Source organism: Sorex araneus, chromosome 2, assembly GCF_027595985.1.
Source record: "Sorex araneus isolate mSorAra2 chromosome 2, mSorAra2.pri, whole genome shotgun sequence".
NCBI lineage: Eukaryota > Metazoa > Chordata > Mammalia > Eulipotyphla > Soricidae > Sorex > Sorex araneus.
The window spans coordinates 278,854,143-278,878,764 of NC_073303.1; the positions used below are offsets into that span (position 1 = coordinate 278,854,143).

The 24,622-nt window shown below is 39.3% G+C and overlaps 1 protein-coding gene across 3 annotated transcripts in view; it reads left to right on the forward strand.

The window, feature by feature from the left end:
• The window catches only part of STAG1 (stromal antigen 1), a 335,329-nt gene that overhangs the window by 217,136 nt on the left and 93,571 nt on the right, over positions 1 to 24,622 (forward strand). For all 3 annotated transcript variants that reach the window (XM_004602955.2, XM_055127095.1, XM_055127096.1), the window contains 4 exons: positions 14,945 to 15,043; positions 15,578 to 15,657; positions 18,407 to 18,514; positions 21,436 to 21,550. In XM_004602955.2, the coding sequence (XP_004603012.1) occupies positions 14,945 to 15,043; positions 15,578 to 15,657; positions 18,407 to 18,514; positions 21,436 to 21,550 (402 nt within the window). The remainder of the gene's footprint in view (positions 1 to 14,944; positions 15,044 to 15,577; positions 15,658 to 18,406; positions 18,515 to 21,435; positions 21,551 to 24,622) is intronic.

The window sequence follows — 24,622 nt, forward strand, 5'->3', positions numbered from 1 at the left end:
CCGAGAGTATCCCGCCTGCACAGCTGAGGCTGGCAAGCTACCCATGGCATATTCAATATGCAAAAATACACAGTAGCAGTAAGTCTCACAATGGAGACATTACTGGTGCCCGCTCAAGCAAATCATTGAACAGTGGGATGACAGTGCAGTGCTACTGTTTGCACCCTTACATTCTTTCAAAAACCTCATGCCTTTGACTGTTCATTGTTCTTAGTATATTTCTTTATATCCCACATATGAGATACCTTTTTTTTACTGTAGAGATAGTGATAACTATACACATAGAGATAAATAAAGCTTAATTCTTGAAATTCCATAAAATTATAAATCAATGATAACTTGATAAAACTATTCTTTTTCAAAAATTACATCTTTGGGGTCTAGAAAAGTTAGTACAGCAGGTAAGGCTCTTGCCTTGCATGTGCCCGATCCCGGTTGATCCCCAGTACCACATATGATTTCCTGAGCTCCTCCAGTAATGATCCCTGAACTCAGAGCCAGGAGTACACCCAGAGCACAGCCAGGTATATTTTTAAAGCAGACCATCTTTTTATAAGATATTAATTTAAAAATTAGAGTCTCTTGCCTGCACGCCTGGCTGTCTTTCCCGGGGCCCCTCGGAAGGAATGGGCTCCACCTTCCCTCCCCACCCCGAGCAGAGCTCCCAGCAGCCGAAGACCACCGGAACCTAGCTACAGCCATGCTCCAGGCCCCTCTCCACACGTTCGGACAGGCCTCATGCATGAAGGTACCGGCAGAGGAACCCAGATGTGTGTAATCCCATCAACAGCCAACATCCAGAGATTTAAAAGCGAGCTCTCAGAAGCGCGCGGCCATGTAGCCAACTTCTCCCTCTGGGAGAAACTGGCAGTCTTCTGAGAGTTTCCTGCCTATATGGGACAGCCTTGCAAGCTTCCCATGGTGTATTCATAAGCTAAATCCAGTAACAAGCTGGATCTCATTCCCCTGACCCTGAAAGAGCCCCCAGTGCAACATCATTGGGAGGGCCGAGTCGAGATAGACTTCTAAGATCTCAGGGAAAGGACGAGATGAGAGCTTACTGAGCCCACCCGAGAAATCAGTGATTAACGGGATTTTGTGAATTTAAAAATTAGTATGAATAATTTTGGGCTATTTTTAAATTTTTCATAAAAAATATAAATTTTATGAATACGCATTACCAAGAGTGAGGAGAGGAAAATTTTATTTTAATTGTGTTTTATTGAGTTTTACATTTATTTACAACTGAGTTTCAGACATAGAATGCTCCACCTTCACTAGTGTCTACTTTCCTTCACCAGTGCTCCTAATACCTCCCCTCCGCCCCCACATACACATCTCCCTTTACCCCAGGCATTTCCTTCTTTTTTAACCCCCCCTTTCATTTATGCACTGTGGTTTACCTTCTTTCAGCACCCCAGCAACTTCTCCAGGGTGAACACTTCCGTGCACTGTTCTTGTATGTTCTTTTTTCCCTGACCTACCCTCACTCCCTGACCACCCCACCCAGTGGCAAGCTTCTTGTTGAGAACCAGTTCTCTGTTTCTATTGCCTTTGGTTATTTGCTGTTCCCTAGCTATGTTTCTTTATATCCCATATATGACAGAGGTCATTTTGTGTCTGTCACTAACTTCACTTCAGCCTGATACTCTCCAAATCCATCCACATAGCAGTAAATGGGATGACTTCATCTTTCCTTACTCCCCAGTAATATTCCATTGTACACATGACCCATAGCTTCTTTTTCTAATCATCTGCCCTTGGCATTTGCATTGTCTCCAGATTCTGGCCATTGTGAATAATGCTGCAGTGAATATAGGGGTATAATTATCTTTTCTACATCATTTTCTTGGGGCCTTAGGATATATTCCAAGAAGTAGAATTCCTGGATTATATGGCAGCTCAATTTTTAGTTTTTTGAGACATTGCCAAAACATTTTCAAAAAAGACTGGACCAACGTTTCTACCAGCATTAAAAAAGAGTTCCCTTTCTCCACATTCACTCCATCACTAGTTGTTGGTTTTTTTTTTTTTTTTGGAAGAGTGTCAGTCTCACCACCATGTGATGATGCACTTAAATTCTTGTTTTAATTTGCAATTTTCCAGTGCTTAATGATAAAGAGAATTTTGTCATGTTATTTGGCTTCTGTATTTCCTCTTTGAGGAAGTTTATTTTTATCTATTCTCCCCATTTTTTTGAATGGGATCAGATTTTTTTTTTTGCTTTTTGGGTCACACCTGCCAGTGCTCAGTGGTTACTCCTGGCTCTGCACTCAGGAATTGCCCTGGCGGTGCTCAGGGGACCCGATGGGATTCGGGAGATCAAACCTGGGTCCCCCGAACCTGGGTCCGCTATGTGCAAGGCAAACGCCCTCTCCGCTGTGCATATCACTATGCCCCCCCCTTTTTTTATTTTTAAATTGTAAAGTTCCCAGTTTGTGGACTGTCTTTGTATTCTGGTCTCATTTCCCTTGAGGTGCAGAAGCTTCTTAATTTAATGTCATGCCATTTGTTTTTTCTTTGCTTCCACTTTCTTGACCAGTGGCATTGTATGTTTCTTCCTATGTAACTTCATAATTCAGATCTGGTATTTCAGTCTTTAATCCATTTTGATTTGACTTTTTTCTGCATGATTAGCTGTCTTTTTTTTTTCTCCCTCCTCCCCCTTGCTCCTTTGTCAACTTTTTTTCTCCTTTGTCAATGGGCCATTAACACCTAAGGATCTGTCTCTGAACTTTTAATTCTATTCCATTGATCTGCAAGTCTGTCCTTATTCCAGCACCATGCTGCTTTAATTACTAATGCTTTGTGATACAATTTGAAGTTGGGGAAAGAGACTCCTCCCATTTTCTTTTACCCTTTGATTACTCTGCCTTTTCCAGTTGGTGGTGGTGATGGGTGGTTATTGTTACATAAGAATTTCTGGAGTGTTTGCTCTGTTTCTTTAAAGAAGGTTATGGTTGTCCTTATGGGGTCTGCATTGAATCTGCATTGTACTTTAGAGAGTATTGCCATTTTGAACTTCCCTAAGCTGTTATCACTGAAGCTTTTTATCATTCCTTCAGTGCTGCCTAGGGTATTTTTGATAAATATTTACTTCATTGAGGATCTTTTCTATAAAATTATTTATTCAAACACCATAATTTACAAAGTTGTTCATAATAGAGTTGTTTCAGGCATTCATTTAGTGTTCCAGCATCAGTTACACCACCAGTGTGACCTTCCCTCCACCAGTGTACCCAGTTTCCCATCTTTTCCCAAGTCTGCCCCTTTAGTGGGCATCAACAATTTTACTTCATATTGTGTGTTACTGCAAAATGGCAGATGGAATTTTCATAAGATACATCAATAAAAGTCAGTTTGTGACAATTGTTATATCTCACAATGATGTTATAAAGTCATTGAGAATTTACTGGGGTGGTTGGTACTTAATTGATTGAGCCCTTTATGGTCTACTGGTCTGTTAGTCTGTGTAATATGGATGAGTTGCTTTGTGGCTGCACTCAAAGAGCTGTAGAGTTGGGCCATTTATATCTAGGAAAAGGTCAGGTCTGGGCTTGGCAGAAAGGGAGGGGCATCTGCCCATTCCCATTCCAAGAAGACCTTAGAGTTTGCAGAAGTGAGGTCAGTCTACCTGGGATTATTTGGTGACGTGGCTTCTTTTCAAGTTTAGTTGTGGTACTGGGCCTTATATATGTCCAGAGAGGTCTGGTGTAGCAGCTGTCATTCAGTTCTTTTTTTTTTTTTTTCTGTATCCCACTCTTCTCTTTTGATTCATAGAATCTTACTTGCTAGATATGCTGTGATTCTTTTTTTTAAATAACTTTATTAAGTCGTTAGCTTAGTTACAGACATTGATTATTACAGACTATTCCAACACCAGTCCTACCATACCACCATTGCACTTTCCCACAGCTATTATTTCCACTTTTCCCAACCACTCCTTGAGCCTGCACCTGTAGCAGGCTCTCAATAATTTATTTTATATTGCTTGTTATAGTAATTTCTTAAATGGATGATCAAAAATATTAGAAGAAAGTGAAGATTGTTGCATCTCAACATGGAGATTACTAAGATATTGTTACAGCGTAAGCCTTCTGTGTTTATATTTTGTTAATTGAGGTTGTTTGCCTTCTACATTACATCCAATCTGGTGTGCTACTCCTGGTTTATCAGTGTTACAGAGTTTGAGATGTCACGCAGCCAAAACTGTAGTCTGGTGCTTCAGGGTGTCCACAATTTTTAATGGGGTGATAAAGCTGGAGTTAAATTCATAACTGACGTAGTTTTGGGGTGTGTATGTTATTTCTTTCAGAAGTATAGGGTGATGAGAGGGGGAAGGTAGCCCATCCCTGACTAATGAAAGCTGAATATTTCAGTCACAAAACCCACATACCTGAGTTTTTTGACATTCATTTCTGAATGGACTGGAGAGATAGCACAGCAGTTAGGGCGTTTGCCTTGCACGTGACTGACCCGGGTTCGATTCCGCTGTCCCTCTCAGAGTGCCAGGCGAGCTACCGAGAGTATCCTGCCCGCACGGCAGAGCCTGGCAAGCTACGCAGTGGCGTATTCGATATGCCAAAAACAGTAACAACACATCTCACAATGTAGACGTTACTGGTGCTCTCTCAAGTAAATTGATGAACAACGGGATGACAGTGCTACAGGTGCTACATTTCTGAATAAGGCTCATCCTAGCAGTGGGATCCCGCCTGTTGTGTGGCAGCAATCTATACTGTGATTCTTAAGGGAGTTACTTACAAGTTCCTTCTTTGACCTTGATGCTTTCAATATTGTCTTCCTGTCTTTGGCTTTTGTCATTCTGACAACAGTTTGTGTCTTAGAGATTTTCTGTTTGAGTCTGTTTTCACTGGGACCCTTTTGCTTATTGGATCTGAATGGTTGCACTCAACTCTATGCATACAAAATTTCTTTGTTTTGTGCGTCATCAGATTTGCCCTCATTTTCAAGAACTTTGATGATTTTGTATATTCTTCTTGAACTCATTCCATAGTTCTTTAGTGTGCTATTTACTTATCAAATTTTTCCTATCTTCTATTGTTTTATAAAGGTTCCCGTCTATTATACTGTTGACCAACAGTTTTTCCTCCATTTGTTTTTATTCTGTTGCTGAGGCCTTTTCTTGTTTTTTTGTTTGTTTTGCCTAATATTCTCTGCAGTTCTGTCATGTTTGTTTGTTTGTGTTTATTTTGGGGCCACACCAGGTGATACTCAGGGCTACTGGCTCTTCACTCCTAGAGGGCTTGGAGAATCATATGGGATGCTGGAGATCAAACCTGGGTCAGCCATGTATAAGGAAAGCACTCTACCCATCATACTGTCTCTCTGGCCCCAAGTTCTGTCACTTCTTTTCTCATTTTTCTCATGCTATCATGTGCCTAACAAACTATCTGTACCATTGGTTTTTGATATCATTAAATATGTTCATCATGGTGCCTTTATATCTATTATCTGAGAGGTCAGAGTACTGGTTGGTACTGGTAAAGCCTTAAGTGGAATTATCGTCACTCACTGAGCTTGGTTACAAGGCTTAATCTTTTTCTCTGCTGTGTTTTGAGGATGAATCTTTGCCATTTAACCCTGTGGGAGCTCTCTGATATATATCGAATATTGCTCTTTTCCTTTCTCACTGATCTTCACTCAGTGAGTGGAAGTATACATGTAGCAGTATGAAGTCCAGTAAGTAGAGCGATTTGTCCAGCTGCAGTGAGAATGTTGAATGAGAAAACAGCTGTGGAAATAGCATGGGTGATGCATGGAGACTTTGGGGACCTGGATAAAAGAAAGGGGAATCCACTTGTTTCCACAGTGGTCCCAGAGATATCAGCCGGGCTGTTAATTCCTTTGTGTACCATAATGTGCCATAGTTTGTTTGCCCACTCATCTGTCTTCAGGCACTTGAGTTGTTTACAAATTCTGACTGTTGTGAATAGTGGTGCAATGTACATAGGAGTGCAAATTACTTTTTTTGCATTGTGTTTGGGGCTCCTAAACACAGTGTATTTCCAGGGTTTGGAAGCTCAGTTTCTAGTTTTTTGAGGAATGCCCACGTTGCTTTCCAAAAAGACTGGACCATTTGGCCATTCCCACCAGTAGCGATGGATAGTCCCTTTTTCCTCGTGTCCACACCAGCACTGGTGGTTCTTAATCTTTCTGATGTGTGCCAGTCTCTGTGGCCTGAGATGATATCTCATTGTTTTGATTTGCATTTTTCTGATGATAAGTGATATAAAGCATTTTTTTAATGTACCTTTTGGCCATTTGTATTTCTTTTTTTGAGAAAGTTTCTGTTCATCTCTTCTCCCCATTTTATATTTTAGATATTAACCCTTTATTAAATGAGTGTCAGGTAAATAATTCCTCCCATTCTGTGGGCTTCCTTTGTATCCTGGTCATTGTTTCCGTAGAAGTGCAGAAGTTTCTTTATCTTTGCTTCCACTTGCTTGGTCAGTGGTGTTTCATTCTTGAAAGTGTCTTTAGATTCAATATCATTGGGAGTTCTGCCTAGATTTTCCTTTACGTGCCTTATAGATTCAGATCTAGGGTCTGGAGCTATAGCACAGTGAGTAAGGCGTTTGCTTTGCACGAGGCTGACCCAGGATCAATTCCCAGCATCCCATATGGTCCCCCAAGCACCGCCAGGAGTAATTCCTGAGTGCAGAACCAGGAGCAACCCTTGAGCATTGCCGGGTGTGACCCAAAAAGTAAAAAAATAAAAAATAAAAATACACAGATCTAATATCAAGGTATTTAATCCACTTTTTTTTTTAATTTATTTTGTGCATGGCATTAGCGGTCTGAACTTACCTCAGATTTTTGGGACTGCCGCACATAATTTGTGACCTCTTCATGTGGAGGTGAAAGTCTATTTTTATGCAGCCAGCTGTTCGGAAGGATCTAAGTTACACATTCAAGAGACTATTTTTCTGTCTTCCACCCCTGCAAAGCCAATTGAAGTGGCAAATAAAAGACAATTTTATTTGCATTACTACATCAAATTTGGAGACATTGTTGATTTTAGCTGAACTGTTAAATAACCTATATGTATTTGGAATGTTGTAGAACTGAGGTTCCCATTTTTTTGTCCAACTGACCTCTTTTCAGGAATTTTTTCTTTTAATTACACAAAGTGCCTAAAACCTAGGCCTCTGCTATCTTTTCCCTGTTCTCTGTTACTTAAGCACCCCTCTGGATGGCATGGTCCCTTTTGGAAATATGCTCTAGAGCCTGTCTGTCACTTTAGATGGAAGTTAGCTAACTTGGTTCATTAGAGAACCATACTTAGGAGAATTATCAGAACTTCTGGAAGATTTTATTTATAGCCCAGAGCCAGAGATGCCCACATTAAACCAACTAAAGAGATGAAAAGTGCTTGAGGTTTGGGACTGGCAGGAACTCTGAGTCAAAGCTGAATGAAGGTCCTTCTTGAGTGTTAATATTTACTGCTTGGTTTATCTTTCCTGACAGAGGTGAAAGATGCCTGGGGGCTGAGGGCTGAAAGAAATTATGAGTCAAAGCTGATAACAGGTCTTGAGTATGGATAACTTTCCTGATTTGTTGATAAACACACAGCAAGAAATACTGGCTGCAGCATAAAAGTTATTCTTCCAGCACATTAAGTGTCATTTACAACCCATTTTTCATTACCCAGTGAGTTTAGTTTTGTTGATGTTATGAGTGAGTTGAGCAAACATTATTAGATATTTATATTACACTTTTCCTTCAGGGCCTTATATACGTATGCCAAGTATATACATCTTAGAATTTGAAAAGCAGAACTAAAGCAGTGTTAGTTAGTTCTCCTAGAATACCTGTCATCTGTTAGCAGTTCTCTTCAGCCCTTTGTGAAATTTGGCATGGACATTAGTCCCTAGAACTCCAAGGCAACAAAGTCCTTCACTAAAGATAAACTTTATGTACTTCATTTAGGATCACAGGTATACATACCTGTGTGCACACACACGCACAAATACAATCACAGCAGGGAGTGTATTGACAGCCATTTGGGAATTGTCCTCATAATGCCGACTTTTCCACTTCTGTACTCTTCCAGCATGTTTTTACCATATGGTTACAGAGAGAAAAGTAATGCATGGGGCATTCAAGTCTAAAATATCTGTATAGATCGGTAATAACCATTCCTCTCCTCCCACACATCATAGATAATATTAAGGCAGAGAATTCCAAATGCACTTGGCAGTGAATTTTTTTTAATTTATTCTTTTATTGAATCACCATGTGGAAAGTTACAAAGCTTTCAAGTTTAAGTCCCAGTTATACAATGCTCGAAAACCCATCCCTTCACCAGTGCACATATTCCACCACCAAGAATCATAGTATGCCTCCCCCCCCACCTTCCCAGCCCCCCACCCCGCCTGTGTAACTGATAAATTTCACTTTACTTTCACTTTACTTTGATTACATTCAATATTTCAACAAAAAAAACTCACTATTATTATTTGGAGTTTCTCCCCCCTAAAGTCGGACCTGCTGAAAAGGAAGCATTTGATAATTTGTTTTCCATTGCTGAGAATGAAGAGATCTGAGGTCAAGCAGCCGCACTAGCAACCACATGGTTTTGGATTTCTGTATTTTAGTAATTAAGTCCAGAGAAATACCTAGGCAATGAATTTGTGCCTCTGAATACATATCAGTACGTACCTGTTGATTAGACCTATTGATAGCTTGTTCAAGGTCTGAGTGGTTTTGTATCATCCGTAGTACAATGTTTTGCGGTGATTAAATGCTTGAGGAACAGGATTCCATTTTGATAAGTTAAATACAGCAGTTTATCCCTTTTCACAAAGACCACTGATTTTCTTGTTTGCTGTCAGGGGTCATGCTCTACACCACTCTTTTTTTTTTTTTGCAATTTTTATATATTTTATTTTCATAAAGTAGTTCACAGTAGTTCATTGCAGATAATATTCAAACACCAATCCCACCACCACCAAGCACCTTCTCACCACAATAAGAGGGAAGTATGTGAAGATTGTGTGTTCTACACCTCTTAAATGCAAAGCATACATACACTCTGCCACTGAATTACACCCCCAGTTTATGATGCTTTTACCAGATTGCTCTTTGCAAGGTACAGCAGAGGATTGATAGGAATGCGGAGAATAATTATTAATTCCCACCCCCTCTCTCACTCCCTCAGCCTCCCGAGCTAGAGATGATCTGATTTATTAGTGTTGTACTAACTGCTCAAATATTGCAACCCAGGCAGTCTGTTCCAGGAAGGAGGTATTGTCCTGTACAAATTTCTCGGTACCAATAGAAGAACCTTTGTACCTTGGTGCTGCTTTTCATCTTCCACCTTTACGGAGAAAGGAAAGGCCCAGAGGAAACATCACTTAGCAACCCTATCGAATGCTGTGTCAGCCAGACCAGAACCAGAGCAGTCCTAGATATGTGTACTCCATCGGGGAACAACACATTTTAATTGGTTTGTTGAAGTTTGGATTTTACAAGTCTTGCCTAAACATACAGCTGCCTATTTTACTTCCATTTGACCTCAGAAGTTTCTTATATGTGTCATAGTGCCATAATTTCCTTGACTTGAAGTAAATTATTTATAAGCTGTATAGCCCTAAGATGGGGATTGTGTGATTTCTTCAGGTTATCTTGATTTCTTTAGTGATTTTAGGTCAACCATTCGATTTTGGGGTTTTTTTTTTAATAACTCCATTGATATTGGCACTAGTATATGAGAAACTTTCATGGGAACTTGCCCATACTTTTGTTTTTTGCTTTTCTAAAAATATATTTTTAAGTTTTTAATCACTGTGAGTTACAAATGTTTTCATTCATAAGTGTCAGGCATACAGTATTTCAGCATCAATTCCTTCACCAATGCCCATTTACCTCCCCCACTGTCCTGTTTCCCTCCCTCTAATCCCCCACCAGCCTCCCTCTAGAACAGTTACTTTTCTCTTCCACCTCTGTCTTAGTGTTCCTTCACCAACCTATCAACCCCACATGACCCCAACCCCACCTCTGCCCCAGTGGCAAACTTCCTACTGAAGACCAGTTCTCTTGCTCTTGGTTTCTATTGCCTTTGGCACTTTGTTATTCCCATAGAAAATTTCTTCATATCCCACATATGAGAGAGATCACTCTGTGTCTGTCTCCCTCTGGCTAACTTCACTCAACATGGTACTTTCCAGATCTGTCTACATAGCAGAATTTGCATAGGTATCTTTTCTTACTGCTGAGTTGTGTTCCATTATGTATATGTACATAGTTTCATTATCCAGTCATCTGTTCATGGGCACTTCAGTTGTTCCCAGATTTGGGCTATGAGTAATACATGCCCAGGACTTGCTAGAGCGGTGAAAGATACTCTATGGTCAGAGTAAAGATCTATGTTTCGTTGAAGAGCATGTATGGTAGTGTAGTATCTACAAGTGTCAGATTGAGTTAGCAGTATAGTAGCCCAGGTATATCAATTAATGCATCACCTGTGCCCATTGCTTAGGAGTCAGAATCTGATGTGATCCATCGGCCACAACCTTAGGCAAGTTCTAGTTCTTCACAATGTGTCTGTTCCTCTGGGTGATTTGAATACATAGAATCATAAAATTGTACTGTGTATTTAATCTGGCATTATTCCCTGGACTTTGACCCATTTTTCTGTCTGAGGTTCAGTCCTTTGGTGTACCCATGCCTGCAAGGTACAAGCTTGAGTGACACAAGTTTATATTTTTATTTTGAAATGTCCTTTGCAGCTGTGTAGTTACATGAGTGACATATTTTTACCCCTTAGGCAACAAACTACAACCATCATTCTTTTTCCCCACACAAATGAAAACTTTTAATATTTCAGGTTTTTGTTTGCTTGAGGAATTAGGGTCTCTACCAGTGTTGCTCAGAGTACAGTGGGGTGCCTTGGGTTTAGCCAGGGGCTCCTGGATGCGAACTATATCTCCAGCATTTTGAACTCTCTCCAAGTTCCTGATTAGCCTTCTTAGTTACTCTTCTTCTTACCAGATGGCTGGGTAGCTTGCAACAACCCATGAATAGGTAAAAATGTAACAAAGCATGTTAGTAAGGGTGACCTGTACAGCCTTTACTGTAGCATGGATCTTGGCCTATTGGTGAGAGAAATACCTGCATCTGTTTTCAGTCTTTGTAGTTAATAATCATTCTGCTTCCTCAGATGCTAAGTAGGCATGAGTTATGTATAAGCTAAGACTGCATATCCATTTTCACCCAACAGTGAACTAATAAATGCTGATATATCAAAGACTGAATACTTCACTTAGAACTAGTAATTAGATTCTTCCTCATGGAAATCCATCCTTAAATGATCCAAACACAGAATCCTATTCTCTCAGTGAAGTCAGCTTCCTAGAAGTATTCTTGAAACTAGCTGTTCAGGGCACTGTACCTAACGACTACACCTGACTCAAATATGTTTTGTGCTTGGAAAATAAAATGATGCAGATATGCTAGCAGAAATATGGTTTTAGAAGTTTGCATGATTTCTCAAGTTGCTTTGAATAATAACTTGTACTTTAAAAGATTGTTGTGCCCTAATGTAAGGAGGTTGAATTCTTGTGTTGTCAGAAAATTGCTGCAGTGCCTTTGGTCAGACCCCAACAACTTGGGGCCAAGTTTACCAAGAAATTAAACAGCCAAAAGTTAGGTACGTGGGAGACACACCCACAAACCACCTCCAGCTCAGCTATATCACTTGTATCACTTGTCATCCCGTTGATCTTCGATTTGCTCGAGCAGGCACCAGTAATGTCTCCATTTGTCCCTGCCGTGTGCTAGTGCAGCCCAATGATATGTGCTTGCTCCAGGAACAGGAAGAGCCTCGAATCGTTCATTTAGGGATATAAGCTCATTTATTGGCCTTATTTCAGAGACCCATAAATCTCAAAAGAGATCAAAAGATACAGTTAGGGCCTGTAGCACAGAGGTAGGCTGGAACCCGTGAATGAGAGCTCCAGGCCCACTTGGATCAGGACTGGACATCCTCTCCCCAGGTCCTCAGTTTTCCAGTAGCTTAACAGTCACACACACAAACTGCCCCCTGCGCCATGTAATCTCATCAGTGGCCAAGACCCAGGGACTATAAACTGAAACTCCCGAAAAAGAGTGCCACAGAATGTCCTGACCCCATGCTAGGTTGTCTTCACTGGGGCGCCCCAGAGGGAAGCAGGTAGAGCCCTCCACACCCCAGCCGCCGCCACACTCAAGGCAGTTCCCCATGTGCCAAGGCCAAGCCTCACGCATGAGTGAAGTTCTACGGAACCCAGATAGTGCAGAACTTTGTGACCTTGGACTCTGGGCTCAATGGGACCAGGAGCGGAGATCCTCTGCCTGCTTTCCCCAGTCTCCAGCGATCCAGGTATCATGCCCATAAGCCACCTCCTGCCAGCACCAGATAATCTCGCCATCGGCCACCGTCCAGATCACACGGCTGCTTCTCCCAAAAGGGAGCATAACATGAGGCCCCCATAACCATGCCACTGGACTCCGTTCCAGGCTGTCTCACACGGGTTGCCCCAAAGGGGGACGGGTGAGAGCCCTCCCCATCCCACGGAACCCAGCCCCGGCAGCCAAAAACCTCCACAACCCAACTGCCACCATGCTCAATGCCGCTCCCCACGCACTCAGGCCCAGCTTCACATATGAGTAAACATATTCTTGAACCGTACGGCCACATGGCCACGTGACACATCATAAAACACCTCCTACCGATGCATGCTGAAAGTAGACTAGAGACTGAACAGGATGACCACTCAATACCCCTATTGTAAACCACAACACCCAAAAGGAAAGAGAGATATCAAATTGGAATGCCCTGCTACAGAGGCGGGGGTGGGGTGGGGGTGATACTGGGTTCATGGGTGGTGGAGAATGGACACTGGTGGAGAGATGGGCTCTTAAACATTGCATGAGGGAAAAACAAGCACGAAAATGTGTGAATCTGTAATTGTACCTTCACTGTGACTCAGTAATTAAAAAATAAATAAATTTAAATAAAAAACCTCCTACCCATTCTCCATAATTACATCATATTTAATGGGGTTCAGATAGTAGGCAACAAATCATAGCGGGATATATATATATGTACATACATATATATACACATATATATATACATAATGTCAGATATATATACCAAGGCTCACATCACCCAAACTTTAACAACATGTTGGTGATACTCTATAGAATGTCTTAATGACTTCTGACAAAATAGAACAATCTTCACACTGTTTCCTATATGAACACTTTTGTAAGCATGTTCAGTAGTTTTTCATAGCAGACAATACGAAGTATATTATTTCGGTTGTGTTTTGGGACAAGGTTTAGGGTTTGGGATGGAAACATCCTGAATTTAGTGGTGGGAAGGTGTAGGGGTGATGGGATTAGTGTTTGAATATTGAGTGTAATCAAACATTGTTAACTAACTTACAAAATTAAAAAATAAAAAAGTATGTGGAGTTCATGCCCAATTCAATCAGCTTAATCAATGACTGAATAAATAGCAGTGCTCCTACATTATTTATTTATTTATTTATTAAAGCTAGGCTGTGGCGGAAACTGTGGTGATGAACTATTAGCGGGTAGTGTAGGAGAAAGTAGGGCAGTCAGTCTTCACCTGTATAGATTAAGGATTCTGGGATAGGGCAACTGCATCTGTATCCCAGATTCCTGGTATGTTTTAAAGAATTAAAATTAATTCTTTAATTAAATAAGCATCACTTTAGTGATGTAGTAGAATTCCTTTGACTATTATTGAAAGTGAGTGCTTATACACTTATACACTTTTCCTTTTCAAATATTTTCAAATATTTCAGTGACATCTCAATGATAGCTTGAAATTGACTGTGAAAGGAATATTTATATCACTCTAATCTGTGAATTTAACAGGACTATATCCCTTTGAGCTGGTTGTTAAAACTTCTGTCCCTATATTTAATCTTTATGACAGCCATTTGAAATTGATGCATTCTTCAATGAGACAACTCAATGTCAGTGACTAATATATTTCTCATCTCAAAAAGCTGATCTATAAATCTGGAAATAAAAACTAGTTATATCTAGTTCCAGAACTTAGTTTTCTACTATCAGAACATATTGCTCCTGGTTTGTTCTAGGGTGTTTGGGGGAGTGGAGTTTGTTTTGATTTGGTTTTTTACCATTGGGCCACATCCAGTGGTGCTCATGGCTTGAAACCAGGTCAGCAGCATGCAAGGCCAATGCCTAACCCATGGTACTAGCTCTCCGGCCCCATTGCTTCTTTTTGAACAAAGAAAACTGTTTTCTTTGGATCCTTTGAGAGTTGAGTAATTTTCTAGATGATCCTGAATGCACTTTGATCATCAACTTCTTCTATTCCAAGTAGAATTTATTTAAGATTACACTAATAAATAGCTGTTCCAGGAAACTTCACTGTTAAATTTTGATTTTGTTTTGGGTTTTTATTTTCTCTTAAACTTTCTACTCTTAAATCATTTCCTAATTGTTCTTTGTGGAATATAAACAAAATAGTAACTAAGTGAAGACCTTTTAATATGGACTTGTTTTTTTCTACAGGGTTATTCAGTAGTTGCAAAAGAAAAAATTACTTTACTCTTCCCTAAATGAACTCATAGGATAAAAATTTTCTCAAAGTACAACTGTATAATGTGGGAAATATCCAATACTAAAAAAGTCAACAAAGGGTATAGCTTACTCTAAAGTAACTTAGGGATTTTCAGGGCTTTTTATTCTGTTTTTAATTTAACCATCAGTGTAACACAGTTTCTCCAGTTGCTCAGTTCCCCTCCATATTGAATTGCAATATGAAGTAAATAAATTGAATGATTAAGGAAAGTTATTTAACGTTCATAGAAGCTTAATGATATTTTTAGCCTTTGTGGCATGGAGTTGACTGTTGCTTTTAATTGTATTTCTGAAGCAAGGAGAAGTCAGGCTGAAGTGTTTGAAAGCTCTACAGAGTCTGTATACCAACCGAGAATTATTCCCCAAGTTGGAGCTGTTTACTAATCGTTTCAAGGTAAGCAACAAGAGTATGTAGCTTATTTTATCTTTCACATTAAATACAGCAGTTTAGTGAATGACTTATCCATCAGGTATTTAGCTCATACTCTTTACTGCATATTCTTGAAGTAAATCTGTATGAAATAGATTAAAAAATCTATATTATAAAAGTTCTTATTTATGAGGCTGGAGCGATAGCACAGCCAGTAGGGCATTTGCCTTGGACGCAGCCGACCCAGGTTCGATTCCCAGCATCCCATATAGTCCCCTGAGCACCACCAGGAGTAATTCCTGAGTGCAGAGCAAGGAGTAACCTCTGAACGTCGCCAGGTGTGACCCCAAAAGGCAAAAAAAAAAAAAAAGCTCTTATTTAGTACCTTTAGTAGAAAGTACTGCTACTTATAGAAATTGATTTACAACTTTTCAAGAATACAGTTTTTTATTTAATGTAATATTAGTTTGGATATACTCCCCAAGGACATTACCTAATGCCCTCCCAACTTATTTTCTACTAAATGATTGGTTTGATTATCACTTTTTTTCCCCCCAGGATCGTATTGTGTCAATGACACTTGATAAGGAATATGATGTTGCTGTGGAAGCTATTCGATTGGTCACTTTGATACTTCAGTAAGTATTTTTTTTTAAACATTTCACTTGTGTTTGTCTTTTCTTCAGCATTAATGATGTACTTCACATTTATGACCCTAATACACCACCTTAAAAGACTCATCGCTTTACTGTTTTTACATTTTAATACTAGATTCAAAACAAAATATTGGTCTTTTTCTTTTTCATGTGAACTATTACTTGTTTTGTCTATATAATGTTTCTTTTATCAAGTTCAGAAGATTACCACTGCAGTAATATGAGTTTCTATTAAAGGGAAAATGAAAACTACAGAAGATTTTTGAAGGAAGAACACTAAGGGGAGATATGTTTTTCAAATAGGCTTCTTCAGGATGGTATATATTAGGAGAAAGAAAAAGGAATTTAAATTGTGTCATTAATATGATAGCAATTTGAGTCAAATTGAGTCAAAATTATTATAAACCCTTTCCTCCCTACTTGTGATGCCACATCACGTATCAAGTATCATCTGTGTAGAGTCTGGTGTTTTGTTTTTTTCTTTTTGGGTCACACCTGGTGATGCACAGGGGTTACTCCTGGCTAATGCACTCAGGAATCACTCCTGGTGGTGCTTTGGGGACCATATGGGATGCTGGGAATCGAACCCGGGTTGGCTGCATGCAACGCCTTACCTGCTACACTACTGCTCCAGCCCCCTGAGTCTGTTGTTTTGCTCTTTGTTCCAATTTGTACTCAAGTACCATGCTTTATATGTGTGATTTCTTCTTCACCCATTTTTGGAAGGAAGGGGTTTGGGGACTTACCTGGCAGTACTCAGGATGGTACTCAGAAAGCCAATGTGGTTCCCCCACCCCTACCCCCCACTTCCCAATAAAAAAAAAAGAGCGAGAACATGGGATTCTTCAGAATGGTAAAGCTGGTTTTATCATCTATGTAATTTTTTTTTTCTTTGAAGTCTCAGAGCCTCACACATGCAAGGCATGCACTCTACACCTAGATATGGTCCTTGCCTCTTTATAAAAATTTAAAGGACATTAATCAAGTTCTTCAAAAGCTTTGGCTGTAACTTTTAATATTAAAAACTTCATTGGGTTTTATGACATTTAGTACAGAAAGGAATTTTTTTTTTAATTTAATTTTATTAGTGAATCACCGTGAGACAAAGTTACAGACTTTCAGGTTTTCATGCTTACATTTCAGTCATACAATGATCGAGTGCCCGTCCCTCCACAAGTGCCCATTTTCCACCACCAATGGTCCCAGCATCCCCCCCACCACCGCCACCCTGTCCCCTTCACCCCACCTTGCCTCTGTGGCAGGGCATTCCCATTTGCTCACTCTCTCTTTTTGGGTGTTGTGGTTTGCTACATCTTGTAACAAGGCATCTTGTTCGGTCTATAGTCTTATTTTCAGCCTGTATCTCCCATCCCTAGTGGGCCTGCCTAGTACCCTTTGCTTGGTGATCCCTTCTCTATCATAGCTGCTTCTTCACCTAGCATGTGAGGTCAGCTTCCAAGCTGTGGAGTACTCCTCTTGATACTTATCTCTACTATTCTTGGGTGTCAGTCTCCCATTCTGTTACTTTATATTCCACAAATGAGTGTAATCTAGATTCTATCTGTCCCTCTCTTTCTGGCTCATTTCACTTAACATGTTACTTTCCATTTTGATCCACCTATATGAAAATTTCATTACTTCATCTTTTCTAACAGCTGCATAGTATTCCACTGTGTAGATGTACCAAAGTTTCTTTAGCCAGTCATCTGTTCTCGGGCCAGAATGGAATTTTTTATGATAGTACTCTGTCCTTTCTTCACTGCCTCTACCACTTAAACCCAGTTTTCAGTAAAATTAATAAAACAGGCTTAGTCATGTGTGTGCCTCTTACAGTGCACATTACTGGGACATGGGCTGAGATATGTATGTTTCAAAGACAATCTTAAACTCTTCCTTTGCAGTCTTAAAAACTATCTCTTCAGCTATTACACTGAGAATTTGAAAGGAACATATAGGGAATGTTAGTTTATTTGCTAGTCAGCCTACAACTATTGATGATTTCCAAAACCCCTTTGATCTGGGGCCAAGTCGATAGTACAGTGGGCAGGGCACTTGTCTTGCATGCAGCCGACCTGGATTTGATGCTGGGCATCCCGCATGGTCCCTTGAGTACCACCAGGAGTAGCCCCTGAACATCTCCAGGTGGGTGACCCAGAAACAGAATTACCAAAACCTATTGATTCCAGTACAATACTACACTGTAGTATATTCCACTCACATTACACTGGTGCAGGTTTTTGCTTCCCGGTAGAATCAGAACAGACCATTGTTATAAGGTAAAGTACTGAGAGAGGGTTGCGTAGACTGTAGCACATGTTTTGTCTGCAGGGAGCACAGGTTCCATCCAGCACTGCTGGATGTGATCCCTATTTTATTTTTTGATATAAATACAGTTTTAGAAGAGGTATGTAACATAATAATATCTTAACTTTTAGAAACTGTACCAAATATATCCTTAGAAATTATTAGTAGAAATTATTAGTAGAAATTTTAATTGTGATTGTTATTAACTGTGATACACATTGGAAGAACTGTAAACATCTTATTTTAAGTTTTAGCTGTAGTTTTTGGTTTTATTATTAGAAATGTTACTGCCAAAATAGGTTAAATGGAGATGAAAACAATTAGTATACCTTGGCCTAAAATACTAATTTTCACAAAATTTAAAAAGGTATTTAAACAGAAAATAAACATTTGTTTTGAGTATATATTACTTTCTGAATTTTTTTAGCGGAAGTGAAGAAGCTCTTTCCAATGAAGACTGTGAAAATGTGTATCACTTGGTGTACTCAGCTCATCGCCCTGTTGCTGTAGCAGCTGGAGAATTCCTTCACAAAAAGTGAGTGAATTATCTTTGAACTCTAGTTCCACTTTTGTATTTTGTTTTGTTGTTGTAGCAGTCACAGGTGCTGTGGAGCAGTGTGTTCATGCCTTCATGGAGATTGAATCCAGGGCCTTTGCGTACAAGGCGTCTGCTTCTAGCCCTCTGAGTTGCCTCTCCAACCCTATAGAACTGCAGTTGAATTGAACAGCAAACCTTATCTTTTTTATTTTAACAAAAAACAGAGATAATAAGTTTATTGATGTGATTAAACATTTTTTAAAATTTCCACTTATTTTGTTCTTGTTGCAGTGACTTGGAGTAGCAGACTTACGTTGTGCACAATTATAGTTCTGGTGGTGTATCAAGTTTAGTTAAAATGAATGCTGGGTACTGAATTTGGCATTTGGGATATTGTTGGGGATCAGGAGCGACTCGTCTCTGAGTGCTCAGGGGTTATAGATGGTACTTGGGGGTCCAAATGGTACTGGATTGGATCCAAGATTCATTATGCTTATTTTGATTAATTTTTTGTCCTTGTGGTTCAGAAACTTGTTACTACTGCCAGATTTTTCATGACTCCCATATTCAGTTTGAGAAACTCTAGCCTAGCAACTTAGTGTGCATTGACAGGAAGGGGCCCTGGAGACAGATGTTGGTACTTGGGTGGTGGTTGTGTTACAGCAACACAGTAACATTTATACTCTTATGAACTTTTTATTTAATTACTATGAGATATGCCCTTACAAAGCTGTTCATGATTGGATTTCAGTCATTCAGTGTTCCAACACCCATCCCTCCACCAGTGTACATTTCCCAGCACCAGTGTCCCCAGGTTCTCGCTCATCATTCCCCACCCCTGCACCCCTGCCTGCCTATATGGCAGGCACTTTTCCTCCCTTCCTCCTCCCTCCCTTCTCCCTTTTTTGGGCATTGTGGTTTGCAATATTGATGCTGAAAGGTTATCAAGAATACCCATTTCCCCTACTTTTAAACCTCAGATTTTGACAAGAGTCATTATTCCCTAAATGCTGACATTTTCATTTTTCTTGTAAAGCTCATGTCCATTTCTAAGCAAATGAAAAACTTTCCCTAGAGAGTTGGTTAATTCTTCATGATGTCTTTGAGCATTCTCCCAAGTGAACTCATGTTGCTGAGTAATTCTATGAATTGTTTTTTTGTTCTTTTTCTGGGGGCAGAAGGGCATACCCCTAGTACCCACGGATATTCCTGACTTTATGCTCAGGGATCACTCCTAGTTGTGCTCGGGTGACCTTATGTGGTGCCATATATGGAAAACAAGGCAGTCATGTGATGCCAAACACCCTGTGTGCTATACTATCTTCCTGACCCTATGACTAAGTTTTAAGTGAAGAAAGGAGGGGAGATAGATATCACTAGATACTGTACATTTCAATATTAGAAAAATTCAGCTGGTTTCTTAGTATCTTATATTCATATATGAATGCAACTTTCCAAGTTTCTACATTTTATTTCCTTTTATATTTTAACTTGTTTTTCATTTGTTTTACCCTCGATTAACCACCCAAATATAACTTGCTGTTTAATCATTTTGATATCTATGTAGATGATACTTTAATTCTCTCAATATGCATCTCCCTCGTCCCCCAAATATTGAATATATTCATTGTTTGTTTGTGATTGGTTTTTGTCACATGAAATTACTCTTGTTCTATATAGGTTACTTTTGTTTTATGTCTAAATTAGAACAGTGTGTATTCCCATCCCTAATTGCTTTGTTTCCTTATGATATGAGTAATATTTTTTGCTATTTATCTCTATCCACTGAGGAGAGATTTCTGAGAACAAGGATTCCATCTTTGTTACCTTTTAATATCCTTTCTACTTTTTGTGTAATACCTGCCCATAAGCATCTTTGGCAGTACGTGAGTTTATTTAGCATGTATGAACTTGAAAAAGAAAAGATTTCATTTTTTAAAATATTTTTTTCTTTTTGGGTTACACCCAGTGATGCACAGGGGTTACCTGGCTCATGCACTCAGGAATTACTCCTGGCAGTGCTCGCAGGACCATATGGGATGCGGGGAATCAAACCCCAGTCAGCCAGCAAGGCAAATGCCCTCCCCACTATGCTATTGCTCCAGCCCAAGAAAAAATTTCAAGCCATTTCTTTCCCAGATTTTAGAAGCTTTGCTGCAAATGATACTATTCTGTTTATGTGAATAAAATGCTGAAAGCAGTAACATTTAAAAGCATCAAATTGGGGGCTTGGGGAGATGATACAGCAGATTAGGCACCTGCCTTACAAGAAGGTGAATACAGCACTGCATATTGGCCCCCAGGCCTCAAGGGGAATGATCACTAATCACAGAGCCAGGAGTAAGTCCTGAGGACCACTGGGTGTGGACCTCCCAAAACCAAAAATATTTTTAGAATAAATAGAATTAGGGAATGTTGTAGCTATTGATGAAACATTTGGTTAAATTTTGCTATCCACTAAAATCAGTAGTTAAGATAAAATGATCTCAGGGCTGGAGTGATAGCACAGCGGGTAGGGCATTTGCCTTGCATGTGGCCGACCCGGGTTCAGTTCCCAGCATCCCATATGGTCCCCCGAGTACCACCAGGGGTAATTCCTGAGTGCATGATCCAGGAGTAACCCCTGTGCATTGCCAGGTGTGACCCAAAAAGTAAAAGACAAAAAAAAAAAAAGATCTAAAATTAAATGCTTTGATATGTCATTGAGTATATTGACGGTTATCATTTTTCATAAATATTTGAGTATTCATTATTCATCTGCATGGCTTCATTTGATGCTTTATGGTTGGACTGTATAAAATATTTCGCATCTAATATTTTTTCTTTTATCACTGAAATAATTTACATAGTGAAGAAACAAATCCAAATCCCTACCCCAGTTAAATTTGTAATATTCTTGCTGTGTTTCTTATTTCCAGGCTTTTTAGCAGGCATGACCCACAGGCAGAAGAAGCATTAGCAAAGAGGAGGGGAAGGAACAGTCCAAATGGGAATCTCATTAGGATGCTTGTACTTTTCTTTCTTGAAAGTGAGGTAAATTTTTAATGTAACTATTATTTTTAAAATGCACTTTATGTACACAATTTTAGTTAATTGATTGCAACTATTTGATATTTTCTAATGCAATGAAAGTAGGTCTGTTTTATACAAAGTTTCATACATTCACCACCTTACGATTAAATCAGTACCCAATCTTTTGTGGGAGTATATGTGCAGGTTTATATCAATACTAGAATAGTGGCTAATAATTTTTTGTCTTTTACAGTATTGCAGTACTGAATTTTTTGGTTTTTTTGGGGGGGCGTGTTTTTTGGTGGGTTTTTTTTTTGTTTGTTCATTTGGTTTTTTGCCTATTATTAGTGCTGTCTACCTGTGAAAGACATTGGTTTCACATATTTAAAAATTAGTTTTTAAGGGAAAGGAAAAATATAAATTTAAATGTTTCAATATTTCTACAAGCTACAGATTATTCTATGTGCTATGAGTTTTAATTGCTTTTTAAAATTTTAATTAACATTCTGATACATTATAATTTTTTCCATCAATGAACTCAGTTTTTCCATTAAAATGCTCTAAAATATTAAGGCTGTATTTCCTATTACAGTATGTTGCAGAAATTATTAATCAAACCTAAAGAGCCCTTGAACAATAAACTACTTGGGTTAAAATTAATGAAATAGAGATGTAAAGGAAATGAAGAAAATCTAGTAATTAAAAACTCTCAATTATAAAAGTTATTTACAGTAAACTATTTTTCTTATTATTTAAATTACGGTTCTGTGTTTACAATACGGTTTATGATGATTTCTTATGAGCATAATTACCACAATTAACTGTAATTTCCACAGTTCTTAAAAGCAAATACCATACCCATCACAGTATGCCCACTACCAGTACCCCAACCCGTCCTTTTTAAACACACACACACACACCACCACCACCACCCACACTCCCCCACTCTACCCCCTGCCCAGCTTGTGTGGGTCAGTTCTCCCATTGTGTTGCTTTTGACCCTTTGTTGTTGTTACCTTGCTGTGTATGTTTAAGCCCCACATATGAGAAAGGCCATTCTGTACCTATCTTTTTCTTTCTGATTTCACTCAGCATGATATCCTGTAGTTTCATCCATTGTGCAGGAGTTGCCTAATTTTGTTCTTTCTTGGAGCTGCATATTATTTATATACCACAACTTCTTGGTGTACACAATTTCTTGATTCATCCATAGTTGGGCATTTGGATTGTTTTCACATTTTGAAAGTGTACTAATGAACATAGATGTGCATATATTCTCTCAAATTAATGTTTTCGTATTTTGTGATTACTGCCAACAAGTGGTACGTCTGGGTTTCATGGGAGTCTATTGCCTTTCTCCTTTTTTGGAAAAGTCACCATATTCCTTTCCATAGAGACTAATATGAATGGTGTTGCCACCACCTGTGGGTGAGGGTTCGTTTTTCAACACAATCCTGCTGACACCAGCTGTTTGCAGACCTTTTTATATGTGCCATTCTCATTCACATGAGATGAAAATTCAGTGGTTTTTTGATTTGCATTTTTCTAACCATGAGTTTTGGGGCGTACTTTTTCATAATACCGTTGGCCATCCAGATGTCTTTCGGAAGTATTTATCTCCTCTCTCCATTTGTGAATGGGTCATTGGATTTTTTTTGTTGTTGAGTTTTGCGAGTGCTTTATAGATCTTGAAGATCAACTCTTTGTCAGGTGTATTATGTAAATATTTCTTCCCATTTAGTAATATATTTTTAATTAAAGCTTGAGTTTCTTTCACTGTGCTTTTTAATTTATAGTCCCATTTATCAGTTTGAATTTCTTTCACTGAACTTTTTCATTTCTAATTCATTTTGTTTTGTTGTCCTTGCCAGTGTTAATTTATCTGTATTTTTTTTTAATGTAGGAGTACTGCTATTTATTCAACCACTGATTAAGCGGATTGAAGCAGGCATGAACTCTGCATTACTTTTTAAAATTTTTAAAGTTTAATTTTTCATAAAGTTGTTCACAATAACTATTTACATTCAATATTTCAGCACCTCTGAGTGCAGAGCCAGGAGTAACCCCTGTGCATCGCCAGGTGTGACCCAAAAAGCAAAAAAAAAAAAAAAAATATTTCAGCACCAATACTACCACCATTGCACCTTCCCACCATCACTGCTTTGAATCTTCCCACCACCACTGCAGCCTGCCCTTTAGGCAGATGCTAAATAATTTATTTTGCATTGATTGCCATGAATAATATGAGGTTCCACGTGGCCGTGAAAGTGGCCGCACACTCCTAGAATTATAAAATTTTTTAATTTGGGGGGTCTGGAGGCATATCTGTGGCAGTTGCTCTCTTCCAAGATTCATTTGTAAGTCTCTGAATTAAGGCCATTAGTAGGCTTAAATGGTGCCCAGAAGCAGTTCTTGGCTGTGACTTCCAGAAAACTGGAAGGGAGAGGAGGTAGGGGGAGGTCGCCCATCCCTGACTCCGTTATGCCTGGAGTTTTTAGCCACTGGTCTTACATACCTGGGTTTTTTAGCAAGTTCATTCTCACAGATGGGGGGGCTCTGGACGAACCTGTGAAGGTCGACTGTGAACATGCCAGGTGGAGGAACACACCTGTCCCCCTCAGAGGTGCCCCGTGAAATCAGCCTTGTGTGGGGAGGGGAGACATCTCTGTGATATGCTGCTCTCTTCCGAGATTCATTTGTGGGTCTCTGAAGCAAGGCCAATAATGAGCTTGTATAGCTGAGCTAGCGGTGGTTTATGGTTGTGACTCCCATATACCTAACTTATGGCCATTTAATTTCTTGGGAAACTTGGTCCCCAATTGTTGGGGTCCATCACAGTGGCAATTTTGGGATATTAAAAATCCTGAAGGCACCATAAGGCTGCTGATGCACTCACCCCGCAGGTACAGGTTCACCTGCTGGGCAGCACCGTACTCCCATTACCTATATTCTTGAGTCTAGACTTAATAACATTTATAAACTGGCAACCAGGAAATAAAACTTGAGGGGCGCAGGTAGAATCAGTACCATTAGAAAGAAGACCCAAGATACTGATAAAATGATTAATGTTTTATTAATATTCCTGTATCTAAG